At 47.2% G+C, this 18,213-nt stretch overlaps 1 protein-coding gene across 1 annotated transcript in view; it reads right to left on the reverse strand.

Moving 5' to 3' along the window:
- LOC121351595 (monocarboxylate transporter 2-like) overlaps positions 1–13,138 on the reverse strand; it is a 33,464-nt gene extending 20,326 nt beyond the window's left edge. Inside the window, exons 1-2 of the mRNA XM_041463879.1 lie at positions 13,090–13,138; positions 2,670–2,908 (exon numbers count right to left, since the gene is read on the reverse strand). Coding sequence (XP_041319813.1) covers positions 2,670–2,880 — 211 coding nt within the window. The 5' untranslated portion in view covers positions 2,881–2,908; positions 13,090–13,138. The remainder of the gene's footprint in view (positions 1–2,669; positions 2,909–13,089) is intronic.
- Between the last annotated feature and the right edge of the window lie 5,075 nt (positions 13,139–18,213).

Raw genomic sequence — 18,213 nt, forward strand, 5'->3', positions numbered from 1 at the left:
AGTTCAGATTAAGAAACTGGGGGATAAGACACATTAACTTCTGTAATATATATTGCCAGAGCCCTGGCCGGTATAAAACAGCTTCCTGGGGGAATTCAGCAGAAAGCGAAGGGCAGAAACAGTCCTGGCTGCTGATTTTCAGTTTCAGTCTGAAAAACTGGAACTCCTTTGGTGCTACAAGCAAAGCTCCAGGTAGTCACTGTAAATCTGCATCCATGCTGTCAAAATCAACACAGCTTCTCCAGTGGAGATTTGGTTTAGTTCACGTATTTTCAGAAAATAAGCTTAATTTGCATTATTTATGAAATGCAAACGCAAGCTCTGTTACAGTGTAAGCAGCACAGTCCAAAAACAAGTCCTTAGACCCAGGAGAACACCAAGGAAACCAGGCATTGTGTCAACAAAAGCTGTGGCCAGTGAAAACATTGAAAACATTGGTCTCTGCATGCCCTACCAGGGCACCGGGCAGCCAGGCTGCCCCTGGGGCTGGAGGGAGCTGGGATGGGGCAGTCCTCATGGGATTGTCATCCATGGCCACACCTGACACAGCAAACTGGCCCCTCCAGCCCTCAGGGTCCTGTCCCCCCTCCAGGGACATGTACCAATGTTTTCAATGTTTTCACTGGCCACAGCTTTTGTTGTCCTGCAGGGACATGTACTTGATGCTTTGTGTGCTCAGTGCTCCCAGTGTCCCCACAGGGCTGCAGACAGCATCACCTCCACACAGCCTGTGGCTCTTCTGCCTCATTTGGGGGAGGAAGGGAAGGGATGGACATGCTGTGGCAATAATCATCTGGTTTGGTAGCTCTATTAGCTGCTCAGGAGTATGTTGAAATCTTGGCGGTTTTAGAATTTCTTATTTTGGAAAGATTAGCAAAAACCCAGTGTTAAAGCAGTGTTAAACTGCTTTCTGGTTTTTCAGCAGAGTCAATGAAGCCTTGCATGCTCACAGGCACTGCCACAGAGCAAAACCTGGGCAGCTCAGAGGAGCTGGCCTTTAATGAGGATTTCCAAATCACTGGAGTCGTGCATAAGCTACACCCACTCTGGTGTTAAATGCCCACTCAGTCAAAGCAGAGTGTTAAACACACTCTTGGGCACCCGTGTTCCATTGCTCCATGCTCCAGCAGCTCCCACCATGCCACTGAGCCACCCAGCACCTCAGCCAGGGCACAGGGAGGATCCCAAGCACCAGCCTTACTCCAGAGCAGATGAGGGGAGGCTGTAACTGGACATAACTCTGAGCAGCTGCAAGCAAGAGATTGTACCAAGGTACAGACACCTCAATTCAGCTGTACCATCCCCCACAGCACCGTGTAACAGCATCAGGGAGAGTGAAGTTAAAGCTCCTGCAAAAAACCACATGCTCACTTAATCAGGATAAAAGTCCACTGCAACGTCCCAGGTACAGAGCACACAGCACTACTTGGAGAGACAGAGAAGAAGGTGGGCTGGAAAATGAGCAGCTGGAAGGAGGCAGAGGGGATCAGAGCAGCATTTCACCTGCTCCAGCACCTCATTGGCATGAACTGAACCCCAAGGGGTTCAAGCTCCCCACTGAAATCCCTGTGAGCAACTTGAGGTGCTGCCAGGTGCAGGGTTAATCTGCAGGGCATGTTCCTCACTTGGTCATGGTCAGGCACAAAGCATCTCTTCCATACCAGGGGAGGGGGCAACATTTTTTATTGGAACACAAAGCAGAGCTGCCAACAACTCACAGAGGTGTCCAGGGAGCCCCCACCCCACAGGTAAATACTTTGGCACTTTTATTGCAGTGTAATAGGACAGCCAATGGGACAACACCACTGGCACAAGCAGGGGATTTCTCTTTCTAAACCACTGCTTGGGTTCTGTGCTCCAAGTGCTCCATTTTTGGGTTCCTGTACAGGAACTCAGCCTTTGCAGAGCTCATCTCTGCAGGACCAAGTCTGGGTTACAACAGAGTGGATTACAATAGGTTCTGACTCAAGCCTTGCTTCCACCTTACAAACTTATACAAAGCAACTTTATTTTCATTAGCAACTGTGTTCTTCAAGAAGCACCACAGTGCATTATGAAGGAAAAAAAAATAAGGAGCCTTTGTAAAAACAAAGATTATTCTCAGAATTTCTTTAATAGACAGGATAAATATTGATGAAGCTTCCTGCAATTGCAGAGTGTGGTTCCTGTCCACCTCCAGCTGAAGATTTAATCAAGGGCAGCCCATGTATTTTATTCAGTCATGAAAGTGATATTGAAATCATAAAAAAGAGCAGAGTTACATGCACTGCTTTACAACTGATAAGAATGACTGGCAATTTCATTGCTGTCATTATCAGCTGCCACAATAAACAAGCAGCTACTTCATTTATTATTCTGCTCCACACTCAGCTCTGGCTGAAACCCAGACCTAGTTATTTCACACCAGCCTACTCTCAGGGCTTTTCCCCCAATGCCCATAGAAAGTTTTCATAGGTAATCTTCTGATTTCTGTGTGGGAGCCCCTCAGGCTCCACATATGACTTGTCTGCCTAAACAAATATTTGGAAACATGATCAGAAAGTAAATCTGTGCATGGTGCCCATACAGATGGACACTTGGTTGCTCTGCTGTGGCCCAGAGTGGAGATTTCTGGCTTACTGCTGCTCTTACAGCACCCCGTGCCCAAGGGCTGGTGCAGGACCACTCACCTGCGCCGTAGGTCGTGGCCAGCATGATGGAGGAGACCCAGGCGATCTCGCTATAGGACGTGCCAAAGAAATCCTGGATTTCTTTGAAGAAGATGGCCAAGCCTTTGGGGAAGGCATAGGCGAAGCCGATGGAAACGAAGGCGCCGAAAACAACCACCCAGCCCCAGCCGCCGTCCGGCGGGCCGGGAGCGCGCCCTGCCTCAGCGGGCATGGCCGGGGCCCGCGCTCCCCCGGGAGCCCTGGAACACAAAGGGGGCAGGTGTGGGGTCAGTCCCGGGACGCTGCTCCTTTGGGCCCTCTGTCCTGGGATGCTTGCTGCTCCTCCAGAGCCCAGTCCTGGGGTGCTGCTCCTCAAACCCCCACAATCCTGAGGTCCTGCTCCCCTGGACCCCCAGTCCTGGGATGCTGCTCCTCCAGACCCCAGTCCTGATATTCTGCTCCTGCAGACCCCCAGTTCTGGGATGCTGCTGTCCTGGAACCCCAATCCCCGGATGCTGCTCCTCCAGACCCCAGTCCTGAGATTCTGCTCCCCTGGACCCCCAGTCCTGGGATGCTGCTCCTCCAGACCCCAATCCTGATATTCTGCTCCCCTGGACCCACCAGTCCTGGGATGCTGCTCCCTTTGACCCCTTGTCCCAGGATGCTGCTCCTCCAGACCCTAGTTCTGAGATTCTGTTCCCCTGGGCCCCCAGTCCCCAGATTCTGCTCCTCCAGAGCCCAGTCCTGAGATTCTGCTCCCCTGGACCCCCAGTCCTGGGATGCTGCTCCCTTGGTCCCAAGATACTGCTCCTCCAGACCCCCAGTCCTGGGATGCTGCTCCCCTGGACCCCCAGTCCCAAGATGCTGCTCCCCAAACCCCCAATCCGGAGATTCTGCTCCCCTGGACCCCAACTCCTGAGACCCTGGACCTGCAGCCCCGGGATGCTGCTCCCTTGGACCCCTTGTCCCAGGATACTGCTCCCCACATCTGTAGTCCTGAGATTCTGCTCCCCTGGACCCCCAGTCCCGGGATTCTTCTCCCACAGAACCCCCGTCCCGCGATGCTGCTCCCTTGGACCTCCAGTCTCAGGATTCTACTTCTCCAGACCTCAGTCTTGGGGTGCTGCACCCTAGACCCCCAGTCCCGCGCTGCTGCTCCCCCTGAGCCCACCCTGCAGTGCCCACACACCTTGGCTCAGGTGAGTCCCGTGTGCCGTGCCGCCCACCCGAGCGCCGGCAGCAGCGCCGGGGGAGCGGGACGGGGCAGGAGTGCCACGTGTACCGGGGGAAACCAGAAACAGCGGCTCCAGCCCGCTGCTCCGCCCCTCCCCGCTGCCTGCCGAGCCCCAGGACACGCGTGGGACACCGGTGGGACACCGGTGGGACCCTGGTGGGACACGGGACCCGCGGGCGGACCCACCTGCGGAACGCGGCGCTGGCTCTGCCCGGGCCGGGCGGGGAACCCCAACCCCCGGCACTCACATCCCTCACCCAGCTCCCTGTCCCCTCCCGTTTCCTCGCCCCCAGCCGAGGCAGCAGCACCAAACACCCCTCTGGTGTTTATTAAACCACCCTCAGTTACTTAAATGCAAATGGTTCTTTTTTACTTCCCCTGTGTTTCCGCCTGCATCCTTCCTCTTTTTCGCACTAAATCCCAGCTATTTTCTCCTCTGTACCAAGTTTTTTGCTGCTCTTCTGCCCCTGGACCACATCATTATTATAAAAATAAAAAAGAGATAGATTTTTTACACGGGTAGATGCTGATAGGACACGAGGGAACAAATTTAAACTGCAAGAGGAGAGATTTAGATTGGATGTTGGGAGAAAATTCTTCACTGTGAATGTGACGGGGCATTGGCACAGGTTGCCCAGAGAAGCTGTGGCTGCCCCATCCCTGGAAATGTTCAAGGATAGGTTGGAGGGAGCTTGGAGCAACCTGGGATAGGGGAAGGTAGCAGGGGGTTAGAATGGGATGGTATCTAAGCTTCCTTCCAACCCAATTCAGAATTCTATGGTGCTGTGATCATTGCAGACTTCTGCCCCCGTTCATGCTCACCGGTTTGCTGTGCATTCTAGTTTTCACATGGAGCTCTGGTTGGGAAAACATTAAGCAGTGTTTGCTCTGGCTGGGAAGGTGCAGTTTCACCACAGACCTTTTATCTTTCTCAACCTTGCCTCCCCCTGGCTTAGCTAACAGCCCCGTGTGTGTCCCATTTTTCTGCTTGCACCATGAAGCAACTGAGAGGGGAAAAAAATCAGGGCCTTGTTCTACAGTTTACCTGACACAGTCAATCTGGAGCTTTAGAATCTCCTCACAACACAACTGTAAGAAGTTTTATTACTGCCATTTCTTTCTTCCTGTAAAGTGGAGTAAACTCAAAATGACCAGAAACCTTTCCTCTCAGCTGTGGGGTCACAGCGTGGTGACTTGGAGAGTTTTATTTTGGCACAGCCCTGACCCACTTTATGGGCTGTGAGGATACCAGCATTCAGTTGCTTCAGCACCTGCTTTCTGTGTTCTGTTAAAAATCAAAAATAAGACCAAAACAGAGTAAGCACACCTGAGCTTGAGCTTGGCACTTCCTTAGCAGCAGCATGGAAGGTGGGAGGACAGATGGAAAGCACAGGGAGCAGAGGGATGGAGAAGCAGGTACAGCTTCAGCTACGGAAGCTGCAACAACTCTCAGCTGGAAGATGAGAATTTCCTCCTCCAGAAACACTAAATTGTCTGTCACACTAAAGAATGGCCCTGCAGCCAACCCCAGCAGGACACCTCTGGATAAGCTTTCACACAAACTCGTGGCAAACTCAGAACTGGAGCAGGAAACCAGTTGCAGCAGGTGATACTGGGGGCAAATAAATGATTTCTAAAGATGTCTAAATGTGGTGTTTGCACTGCTGCTGCTGCTCTGAAGAGAAATTCACAAGCAAAGCAGCAGAGCCCCAGGGCAGAGGGTGGGCTGACACTGGAAATCCTGGGCTCACTAGGTCAAAAAGGGCTTCCTGGCAATTTGGGAGCCTTGGGCTCATCTCAGAGCAGCTGCCTGTGCCAGTGCTGCCCCTCCACAGCTCTCCCCTGGGACCAGGCTCTGCTTTCTCATCCACTGACAGCAGACACTTCCTGGAGGGCAGGTTTTTTAATTTGCTGGCAAGCAGCAACAAAATTGATTAAAATTGCAAAACACCTTTTCAAATGACTCATTTGCCTATCACAGTATTCCATGTAAATAAGTGCCTGCTATTGTAATTCCCAGTGCTCTGCTCCAATGCTGCTCAAAGAGGAGCAGGCAGGGAAAAGGGGCCAGGAGCAAAGCAGAATCTGAAACTCTTCTTCTCCCCCCATCTTCCAATATTCACAAAGCTTTCTGTGACAGTTCCCAGGTCACAATTTTCTAATCAAATGAGCTAACAGCCTTTACTTATTGAAGCCCAAGGTTTGATAGACAATATTTAAAATTTTAGAACCACAGAATGGCTTGGGAGGACAGGGAACATCCCCCTGGCATGGGCAAGGACACCTTCCAGCAGACCAGGTTGTTCCAAGCCCCATCCAACCTGGCCTTGAGCATTTCCAGAGATGGGGCAGCCACAGTTTCCCTGGGAAACCTGTGCCAGGGCCTCACTTCACTTCAGCCATTGAGTGGAGCACTTAAGTTCCCCCCAAAAAAGTGACGAGTGAGGACAACTTGAGTGTTTCTTCTTGTCTTGGAAAAAGAAAAAAAAAACCCAGGGTCATAGGAAAACCTCTGGGCTCAGGGCCTCACTTCACTTCAGCCATTGAGTGGAGCACTTAAGTTCCCCCCCAAAAAAGTAACTAGTGAGGACAACTTGAGTGTTTCTCCTTGTCTTGGAAAAAGAAAAAAAAAAAAAAAACAGGGTCATGGGAAAACCTCTGGGCTTCCTCAAGAATCAAAACCATTTCTATTTATTTTCGGTGAACCACTCTGGTACTTGGAAATAATTTTATTCAATGCCTTTTATGCAAAGCAGTTTATAGCAGCCAAAGGTAAGAGCTACAACTGTGTAACTCCAACAGAGTTTTCCCTTCATTGAGTCTTTGGAAGTCAATTAAAGATTTTAGAAATTGCTTCCACATTACATAAAAAAATCCATACCTAGCTCTGCTGCTTGAAAACAGCATCTGGTAAATGCCAGAAGAGGTACCTCTGCACTTTTTTAAAGGGCCTTTAATGGCACACCCCATTTCTTAACCTGCTCTATTGTCATGTTCCATTTGCTCATAAAATGCTGCAGCAGTGAAATCCACTCCATAGCCAGTTAAAATGGAGCTCCTGAATTAATGGATGAGAATATAGGCAGCAATTTTCTGCAAAACCAAAGGGCTGGACCCATGTGATACCATCACTGGAAGATGAGAATTCCCTTCTCCAGAGATACTAAATTGGGTGCCTTTCTAAAGAGCATCCCCTGCAGCTGCCTTGTGTGACCTGTCCTAGGAGAAAGACATCCCAGTCCTCAAAAAATAGGCCCATTTATTTATGTTCCTAATCAATTTCTTAACTTTTTCCAAGGGATCAATCCATACAGATACAGAGTAACACCTGAGAGTAGATTTCAAGTCACCAAAATTCTTGGCTCTGGACTCCAACCAGATGCCATCACAAAATATCATTTTGGGAAAAAAGCACCATTTCCCTTCCCAGTAGCACAGAATTACCCTCGTACCTTGTGCTCTCCCCACCTGAGCATGACCAGGCTGATAAAACACATTCCTCTGTGTTTAGCCACAAGACTCCAGCACTCAGGGATTTACCACTAATATTTTCATGCCTGGGTTTTTAATTAAAGGGAACCTAACTCTGGCTGGTGGCTCCTGGGGCAGGAGGGGTGCAGGCAGCACCCAACCAGCACGTTCCAAGTGGCATGTGTTGGTCAAACATGGTCAATCCCCATCCCCTGACTTCTCCTTGGCTATTTGGGAGGTGGAACCTTTAATTCTTGGTCAAACATGGTCAATCCCCATCCCCTGACTTCTCCTTGGCTATTTGGCAGGGGGGAAACATTTAATTTCCATGCAGCCTCTTTGCTGCTGTGTGAGATGTTCTGCTGCAGGCAGAGGCACCAGCCCCTCGCCCCCTGCACCTGGGGATGGGGTGACACTGCACAGAGCCAAGTGACACCAGTGCTGGCACCAAAACCACCTGGGGCACTGGCAGAGCCTCCTGGCTTTGTTTTCCACTGAGTAATATGTTTTACAGGAGGGTCAAGGAGAGGTTGAAGTAGAAAGTTATGAAATATCAAACTTGCTTTTTGTTAAACCCCGATATTAATAGCATGAAGTGCAGACAGCAGAGGGATTCATGACATGCAATAAGTCTCTCCAGAGCCAGGAAACCTCTCAGACAGCCCCAGCCCTTTGTCTGTGCCATCAAACCAGCTAGGTGCATGAAGCATCACTGCAGGATGTGCTGGTTTCCTGGAGAAAACAGAATAAACCAAGCAATAACATCACCTCTTCTGTTTTTCCCTTGTTGCAGGAGTTTAATCAGCAGCTCAAACTAAAACATTCTTGTTGGTAAAAAGATGGTGACAATTAATCTAGACCTAATAACTGGAATGCTTTCACTGGGGAATTAAAACAAATTATTCCTTTGCTATTGCATCTTTGTCTCATTTACATTTTAATCCCAGAAGGATCTTCCTCTGTAATATTTGGAAAATGACTGCATAGAAAGGGAAAAACAACATGGGAGATGCATCAAGAATTTAGCTACTAACTTTTATGGCAGAAGTCTGATGATGCCAAGTCCTAAATGGCGGAAAATGAGGAGAAATACTGTGTTTTTTCCAAACACTGCTGAATGCAGAGCCTGAAGGCATTTAAGATTGTGCACACAAAGACAGGCAAACAAACAGGGCAGGAGGTTCTGTTGAAGGTGTAATTACACATTAGCCAGAGCAGAGCAGGTCACCCTTTCTTTGTACTGAAAATAAAGGAGACTCCACTGGTGACACTCTGTGCAGAGGGAAACCTCTGCCTTCCCCACCCTGTGCCTCCCCAGTTCCAGACTCAGGCCTTGTCCTTGTGAGGTTTTACTACAGGATAAGGAGTCCATACACTTTTACTCAATGTAAACACTTAATGAATAAAGACTCCTTAGTGTTGCCAAAGTAAAACCAGTGTGGTATTCCACCCCATCCCAGTCTGCCTCACCCACGTAGCCTGCCTGTGATTTCTGCTGGAAGTATTTTTGTGAGGGTTTCCTTACTCCCTTCAGTGAAAGGGAGCCAGGTTAGCAAAGATCTGCAGCTTAGACAGCCGAAACTAATCTGGTGAACTGTGGCACATCCAACCCCTCCACCAGCACCATGTCCAAGGCATGGCCCTCAGCAGCTGTGGCACATCTGGGTGCAGAAAACCACTGCTGTCTCCAGCCCACCTCCAGTAAACCCTCAAGTAGCTTTCAGCAGAGCAGAGAAAGAATCAGCTGCCTCAAGGCTGCCTGAACAACTCTTCACCAAGTTGGAGAGCTTTAGATCCCATTAAAGCCTCATGATGTTTGAGAGAGGTGCTGCAGGATCACCATGCAGAGTGATCCCCACCCCAGAGCAGCACAAACCGGGAACTGCACAATGCTGACTGAGCCTGAATTGAGGGTCACTGACCTGGGGACAGGGGGATGTCACAGAAGTTTCCAAGTAGTCTCTGGAACACCATTGTTTGCAGATCATAGTACTCCTAGTCATTACAGAATGCAGGTATTTTCCAAAAAGATTAACCCCAACTCACCCAAGTTTTAAGACGAAGGGATGGCCAATTGTAAGTACAGAAAATTATCATAATGAGGCAGCTGGGGCTTTGGTGTAGGTTTTGGTTCCCCACCAAATAAAACTGCGATTGTAACTCCACAAGGGAGTCTCCTCCTGACATGAGTTTCCCCAAGAAATCTCTCTCTAGGACTGCAGTGTTCTGGGAGCAGGTGCTGCTCAGTATGTAGGACACCTTTGATCTGCTCCAAGGACAGGGATGGTCTGAGCAGCAGCCAGTCTCAGCACACAGTGCTTGTCACCAGCGAGCTCTGGGCAGTGTAAGACAGCAGGTGGGAAGCAAGACAACAGGATCAAGCCTGCAGCTCCTTGGAACACAACCAGCTCCTCCTGGTGGGGTGGAGGACAGCCAGGAAGCTCATTACCCTTCAAACTCCGTAAAACTCTGGGATATGGAAACAAGAGATGGAAACAAACCTGGGAGGAGCTGAGTGCAGACATCACGGGGTGCAGAGAGCTGTGTAACACCCCCGTGCCCTCAACACAGGGTGGTGCAACTCACAGGATTGCTGGGGATGAGCTCAGGAGGCTCCTGGGCCTGAATTCTCTGTGCTGCTTTGCCCTTCTGGCTGACCATTGCCAGCAGGTCGAGCACGGTGCTTTAGCATTAACTTTCAAGGTCTTACACAGAGAGTTCTTAAGGAACTTGCTGAACTTCTGACATTGCACATCCCTGTTACCCCACAAGGACAAAAAACAGGAGATTTTTTGGTCCAAGTGCAGTATTTACTCAAGCCTGCTGTAATCCCAGGCTTACAGACTGACCTTCCCCTAAGTTCCACAGAAATGACTCCTGGTAAGACATGCTTCAAAGAGCCACTTGTTGCCTGGTAAGGTTCACAGGGCACTCCATTACTTCCCATTCCTGAAGACCTTTGGAGAAGCCCCCTTTCTCAAAATCCTTGAGGCTGAAATTTGCCAAACTTCTAGTGCTATAGTTCAGCAGGTCAAACTCAGCAGCTGAAAGATGAAATCCTGGCTCCACTAAAGGTGATGGTAAGATGCCTGATAACCTCAGTGCAGCCCAGGCTTTACCCAAAAAGTTATATTCAATGTTTGTTGAAGCTTTTATTTTCTATTTACTCTAGTGTAGGCTGTCCTAAACAAGTGTTTTATATACAGATAGCTGCAGCTTTTCTGAATACTGTAAAATAAAAGCTGGGGTTTGAAGGGATCCCCTGCATTCCTCCAACCACTCTGGGCAGGATTTGTTGGTGCTTTCCTCCTTCTTCAAACACAGCATGCAGCTTCACTGGATGCTACAGAATTGCTGTAGACTTATGCTGCTATAGCTGAAAGGAAGATCAAACTGAGTATTCAATTACTTATGCACTCAAAGGTATTTATTCCCTGAGATGAAAGTCCTAAATCTGTTATTATTGCCATTCCCTCTTCTATGACTATTAGCATGCTGCTGCTTTCAGATCTATGGAGATGTCAACACCAGTTACTGGCAGCAAAACTGAAAGATGAGAACATGACAGGGAAATGTTTAGAATTATGCATCATGCTCAAAAACAGATGAGACACTTGATCTCCCTTAATTCTAGAGGAGTACGCAGGGATTTTTCCTCAGATTTATGTTTTTCCATTATCTATTTCAGAGCTGCAGGGATTTAAAAGCTGAGTGAGGTGAAGGGCAGCAGGCACTGTCTGGGGGACAAACCCCCAGAGAGGAAAGGTGCTCTTGGAGCAATGAACACAAGGATTTGTGAAAGTGACAGGACCCCCCGACCAGCACTGAGCTCTTGGCCCAAAGTCTGGGTGAATATAAATGCAATGCTGAAAAGGAAAAGTTGACTTTCTTCACAGCATCTTGTATTTTTCTGCTTGTGCTGCACCCTCCTGTTGTTACAGGTGGCACCTGGGAAAGCCAGGCACTTGCACCCACAGCTGCAGTTTATAATAACAGCTCTGCAGCAAGATGGTGTCAGGAAAGTGTATTTAAAGATGGGAAGATCAGTGATGAAAGCCACAAGTCTGATACTGGAATGGCTTCTTCCCCCATCAATAGCACGGCCAGCATTCTCTTGCTGTCCTTTCCTCTATTTCCAGCCAGATGTCAAGGACCCTCACTCAGGGAATGTGGAGAATAAAAAGCCATAAATCCCAGGCACTCTGAGACGTGTGCAGTGTCTGGTGCTCAGTTTCAGACATCCAGCTTCCAGAGGGCCCTGAGCAGCCACCCTGAGGCAATGACCCCTCTAAATGAATCTCTCTTCAGTCACTCTGACTCTGTCAGCCCTTCCCAGCTCCTGACACAAAACCACCAGAGCCAAACAGCAGCCAGAGGACACACAGCCATTGTTTCAAGGGGAAATCAGTGTTCTGCAGAGCTGCTGATTTATTCTCCCTGGAAGCAAACCCTTCTGTCCATCTGCAGCAGAGAGCACAGGGAAAGAGCCCAGGGAATCTGCCTCACTGACAGTCTGATCCACTCCAGCCACACCTGAAAAGGCTCTTTCATCCCTCACAGCTCTCTGGTCATACACATCTCCTTTCACCTTAATCCATCCCACACCAGCTCCTTTTTTACTGCCATGTAAAACCAGTTCCTAAAGTCCAGGAGAGTGTGAGCCTTCTGTACACAGAGTGTACCCCTGATCTTTGTAATGAGTGACCCAGGAAGCCTCCAAACCACCCTGTCCTGAAGGTGAGAGGGTACCAAGAAGATCCCTCCATCTACAAAAATTTTTGTTATAGTCTTCCCCAAAGAATGTCATAGACTTTTTTTTGGGAGAATACAGGTTTGGGTAGGTATGAGGTTACTCACACTTAGGTGGCTATTCTTATGTTCTTAAGTGTTAATCCTTTTACCTTTCACCCTTGCAAAACCAGCTAAGAACCAGCAGGATCTGCTAAGAGCCCAGGAATAACTACCAGCAGTTGCACCTCAGCTGCCTAAACCAGATGATCTCTGCTAACCATTAACAGCAAGATTAACCAGCTGCTCAGACTAAAGTGGCAGACTGATAACCTGGAAACATCCCTCAGGGAACATCCATTTCATGGTTTCATTATGAGGACAGTAGATACCTTCTCACAACAGCAATTTTTGCAGCCAAGGTACAGGTACCCACGAAGATTTTAATTTGAAGAAACCAGTGAATGTGGGTTTTTTAAGAAAGATTCTACAGAGAAAAGTCTAAAACATCACCCCTTACTTATTTGAAGCAAGATTTTAGCAACAGATTTAGGGAAAAACATATTTCAATGCGCTGTCTCAAGATATACGTGCACATATTCCATGTCTGTACGTCAGCAAAACTTGGGGTTTGAGTTTCAGTGGCTTCTCTGCAATCATGAGTACAAGTCACACATTTTGGTTCAAAAGGAAAGACAAGAATAGTAACAGAACAAAAGACTAAGTATACCGAAATAACTGCCCAGACTGAAGTAATTCCAAGCCTCTACTCACCTCCACATAGCAAGGTTTCTGATGAAATAATAATTGATGGCTTCATATATGTTGGCAATAAAAACTCAACACTACTGGTTTTCTCAGTTTGGCAATATGTATCATCAGAAAACAGAAAGCCAGACTTAGAGTTAGCACTTTCTGGGAATTTTCTCAAAGAAATGCTTTCTCCCCTTTTGGTGCAGAGCTCAGATCTTCTCTTTCCAAAGGAAGATCCAGCCTTGCTTCACTTACCTCCTCCGTAGGTGGTAGCACACATGATGGATGTTGTCCAGGCAATCTGGCTGTAGGAGATGCTGAAAACAGCCTGGATCTCCTTAAAGTAGATGGTGAAAGCTTTAGGGAAGGTATAGGCAAACCCAATTGAGATGGAGGCTCCAAACACCACAGCCCAGCCCCATCCACCATCGGGGGGGACATAGCCCAGGTCTGAAAGGACTGGAGGAGACATGGCCAGAGCAGATTCCAGAGCAAACCCTGCTTCCCAGGGTCCTGCAGAGCAGAGGAGATGTGTGTTGTACAGAATGCTCATAACACATGGTCAGGCATCATTTTAAAGCAAATTAAATTGATTTAGAGCTACAGAGAATCATCCACCTTTGAAGCCTTAATCCTTTTGCTGCCTTTTAACAGTTCTGTTGTTCAATTCTAACACAACCAAGATCACCCTTCCCTCTCCAATAACCCTGTCCAGCTCTTCCAGCTGCATTTTAAATACATACCCTCAAAATACTCCTATGGCCTCCATGTCCAGGGGCAGACCTCAGTCCCAGATGAAGTCAGTGCCAACACTTTCTGCTCTCTGCCACACCCAGCCTGTGGCTCTGTGTCCCACCTTGGGAGATGGCTTCTGGAGGTTACTCCTGTCACAGTCCTTCTGGAGAGAAACCCGTGCTGTGTCTGTGCCTTTTTCAGGGTGAATCCTTCATTGTGTACTTCTCAGACATGGGTGGGAGTCCTTATGATTTCAGGTGATTCCTGCTCAAAAGAAGAATCCCCATGAGGTAAGCAGCAGCTGAACAGCCCCACATGGGCGCAGCTCCCCTGTTCTGCAGGGGAACAGGGCTCTTCTGGCTGTTGCTTCCCTCAAACTAACAAGCAAACTGAGAAACTGCTTGCAAAGGGGCTGGAGTTCCTTCCTACTTATGGGCAGCAATTCCACTCGTGCCTGGTGCCTGCCAGGTTACCAGATTATGCTCAGGAACAGCACAGATCAAGGAGGGCATTCACTCATTTGCATTCTTCCCATTTTCCCTGGTCATTAAAATAAAGTGAGGATAAAGAGAAAAATAAATAAAACATAGATGTATTTTCTGTGAATCTTTCAGGTAGATCAGGGATGAGTTTTGGAATCCTTTTGCAAAATAGTCAGACCTCCATTGAAAATTTCAGTCCTGTCCTGAAAGGCAATCACTGATTTTTGTTCTTGTCATAGCTTCTCTTCACTGTCATTTTTTGCTACAGACCAAGACCGTTCATCTCCATTTATTTTTAATTGAAGGAAATCTATGTAAGCCCATGTCTAGTGCTCTAGAGGCCCTCAGAGGGTGAGAGTTTAATGGGAGAGGATCACCACACCTGCTCCATCCTCATCCTCATCCCTGGGCATCCTCTGCCAGCCTCTGTGGGTGAGGAGCCATGGCCAGACCCAGAGAGGGTCTGACCCACGAGAGGATTCACTGCCATTTACACACAACCACAGAATGGTTTGGGTTGGAAGGGAGCTTAAAAACCATCCAGCTCTAACCCCTTTCCTAGGATTTCACTGGAACATGAGAGGAACTTGACTGTAACTGGAAAAAATTATTAGCACAAAATGCTAATATATAATAAATCCACTCTAATTTCTATCTGGATAATATCCACGATGGCAAGTTGTTGGGTTTTCTGGGATTTCCTTGCTATATCAAGAGATGACCAACTAAGTCTTTTATGATGAAATGATAAATAATAAGGAAAATGTCCCATGACACTACGAGGGATGCCATGTTTTAATTTCAGGATCAGCAAGATTTGCAAAGTTTCTCTTGCTCTGATATTAGGTAATGAAGTGGTCTGACAGATATTCATGAAACATTTTTTTTCCCTTGCAGGTACCCACAGTATGTGGAACATTCTGATGCAGAGCCTGCTATACCCCCTCTTCTAAGCCTTTCCATAAAGGGAAATAATTTTCTTTTAGAATTACATTAACTCGACTTCATTACTGTAGGGTGAGATTTTAAAAGGAAAACCCAAGTTAAAAAGTAATAGTGGTGATGTTGGAATGCCTGTCTGTTGATGTTTAAGAGATCTTATTACTCATCAAATTGCATTTCATTGCACTGCTTCTTTCATTTATGGTTATTCTACCCAGTTTAGGCCATTCAAATATTATGGAGAATACCAAGCTCCTAAAAATATTGACATATACTAGTGGTCCTAAACTAGGCAGAATAAAACTGATTAAGGGGTGGTTAGAGTGAGGACATGTTTCCTTATTTAACATTATGTTTGGTATTCACAATCTACCAAAATATAGGATATGCAAAATTCTCAGGCCCCTCAAATTCAAATTTTTTGGTAGTCCTTTAAAAAGGTTGAGCCTGAACTTTATACATGGGATTAAAAAGAAAGGATATTTTCTATTACCACCAATTCTAAAACTATGACTAACTATACATCACCTTTAGAAGTCTTACATGATGAATATATTTGTGCATTTAATTAGATTTTTTGTTTAGTGAGAGATATATTGAGAAGATAGTAGCATAAAATCAGACTATGGTATCAGAACATTGTCCAGTTTTTCTATATCAAGGCAAATTAATACAGTAAACCAAAGAGAGGAACCAAAGTTAAAAGAAAGTGTAGTGTACAGTCAAAAATAAAAATCACACCAGCTGACTCTTACTTCCCCAACTCTAAAACAAGGCTTTCAGAGGAAGATTTAGGGGAATCTAACTTTGGGATTATAAAACTTGGGATTGTTTTTAGAGGGTTTAATAGCCTGAGCAACCAGCAGGCAGTGATGTGATACAGCCCCAGTCTCCCCTCATTCCTCCTGTGGCATCCCTTGAGGTTTGTGGGACATCAGCACCAAGGAGGGCCCAGGACCATTCTCCCATGGGCATTACCCCTTCTGTTAACACCCTCTTAACCACAACTTTAGAATTTTAAAGCAAGAGTTATCTTTGTCTGGCACAAGTTTACTTGTCAGCTCTCTCACTTTACCCCGATTTCCTTTTTGTGATGTTGGAAAGTCTGGATATCCCATTTCTCCACTTACCACTCCCTGCAGGCTTCCTGCTTAATTCCTGCTAATTTATTTAGAGTTACTCTTTAGACAGGTATTCTGGATCTTTTCTCCACTATTCTTCAATCCTCTTCAGGAATCTCTCTGAGGCTACAAACAACAAATTGGAAATAAAGGAAGTCCAGGTTTCTTCCACAATCAAGGCCCTTACATCTCAATCCAGTTGACATTTACCATCTTCTTTCCTTGATTTATTGAACAGCTGTCTTTTGAAACCAACACACACAATCACAGCCTTCATTCTGTAACCCAGATCAACTGGGGACCTCTCTTGGACTGTACAATTATTTTTCCACACCACTTGTTTTACTTGGCTGGGGCTGGGTTTTCTTGCTAGGTGACAGCACCGTGAAAAATCAAACCTGAGTCTGATGAAGCTTCACCTGCGGCTCCAAGGGGCCAAGATTCCCTCCACCCAAGCACAGCACCACCACAAACACTCACTGGGCACTGGGCTGCTCCCTGTCCAGCAAGGCAGCACCGCTCGGACCTGTCCCTCGGCAATAGCGGCTGCTGGCTCCCCTGGGAGTGACCTGCTGCCTTTTAAAGCCACCTGCCCACCTCATCCCCCACCCCAGAGGAGATCAAAGGTTCTGCTCTCACTTGGAGCACCCTCTGCCACCTGTCAGACCCAAAGGCTGCTGTGTCTCACATTAACTCCTCTCGAACGGGGGTGGTCCTTCACAGCAAACTCTCCGCTCGCTCTGCTTGGAATGCTGGCATGTCTCAGCTGCCTGTGGATGTTGTTAAATTATTTGTCAGATATCTTTTTTCCTTGTACATATTAACTTATTCTTTCTTTACAATGTCTTTTTGCAGGCTCAGCTCCCACTCTGGTGCAGGGAAATTTGCATATGGAGGTCTTTGCCCATCCTGGTGTTTTACCCCTCTGCCTGAGGTTCTCCTGCATGACTTCTGGGTCACCCAAAATCCTGCATCTGATTGATTTTGATCACCCAATAAAGGCGTTGACAAGCCACAGCAACACTTATCAAGGGGTAAATATCACCCTGGAGTGCAGGGAAAAGATACAGAGAATTCCTGAATTTTTTACCAGTAACCAAGCAGTTGACTTGGACTATTAAATGAGCAATGTCCACAAAGAGAGTCCATGCTTTGGAAAGGTTAATGTAACCCAGTTTCAGTAGGAATGTTTCCACCAGACTTATGTTGCAAATCCCCATTTGGGGGATTTAAAACATTCCCCTGCCGTGTTTATAATCCCAATGCTGGAACACACTACAGAAGCACAAAAGAAAAATAGGAAAGAAACTGATTGTAGGTGGGCCAGGGAAATGTTTTCATCCAATCTGAGTAGAAAATTAATCACAAAGGTAAATGGAGGTAGGAAAATGATACACCCCAGTTAGCTTTGCCAGTCAGCATCTCCTGCAGCTCATATTTCCTGCCTTGTAGCCACATGCAGTCATCCACACTCTTCCATAGCAGATATATCTTCCTTGCAAGGACACAATTTGTGCCCAAACCCACACACAAGTTCCCAGTTTGCTTTAGCACAAAAGGCTGCAAATGGTGCTCTCCCAGGCAGCTCAGACGTTCTTCTCACAACACAGACACACAACACACATCTCCCATTTAAAAGGATTTTCTACCAGGCAGTTGTAACAGCTTGATAAAAAAGTCTCCAGTGGTCAGAAGACAGCAAGATTTATTCTGGGGAGAAATCCATTGAGGGCTATTAAACACAGAGATGTCACCTCTGGCATTGCAGATGGCAAATAGCTGGAGCTTGGGGAGTATTGACAGGCAGCTCCATGCTTGTCTCCCCAGGCACCCACCATTAGCTCAGAGTCAGGGAACAAATTCCAATTGCACATTCCTTGGCCTGATCGATCCTCTGGTCCTGCTCTTTCTGCCTCACCAGTCATGGCTCCTACCAGTTATTCTCTCTAAAAATGTTTTACAGCCAGAAATATAACGAGCATATCTGGTGCTTTTTCTGTCTTCTGAAAGGAGTAAATCCTTAAAGGCAGTTGTAGGCGCTGTGGGGATTTGTTACAGGTTGCTGGAGGTGCATGTGGTCCTCTGTGCTGCACCCCATG

This window comes from Pyrgilauda ruficollis, unplaced genomic scaffold (genome assembly GCF_017590135.1).
Source record: "Pyrgilauda ruficollis isolate IOZ18807 unplaced genomic scaffold, ASM1759013v1 scaffold10, whole genome shotgun sequence".
Classification (NCBI taxonomy): domain Eukaryota; kingdom Metazoa; phylum Chordata; class Aves; order Passeriformes; family Passeridae; genus Pyrgilauda; species Pyrgilauda ruficollis.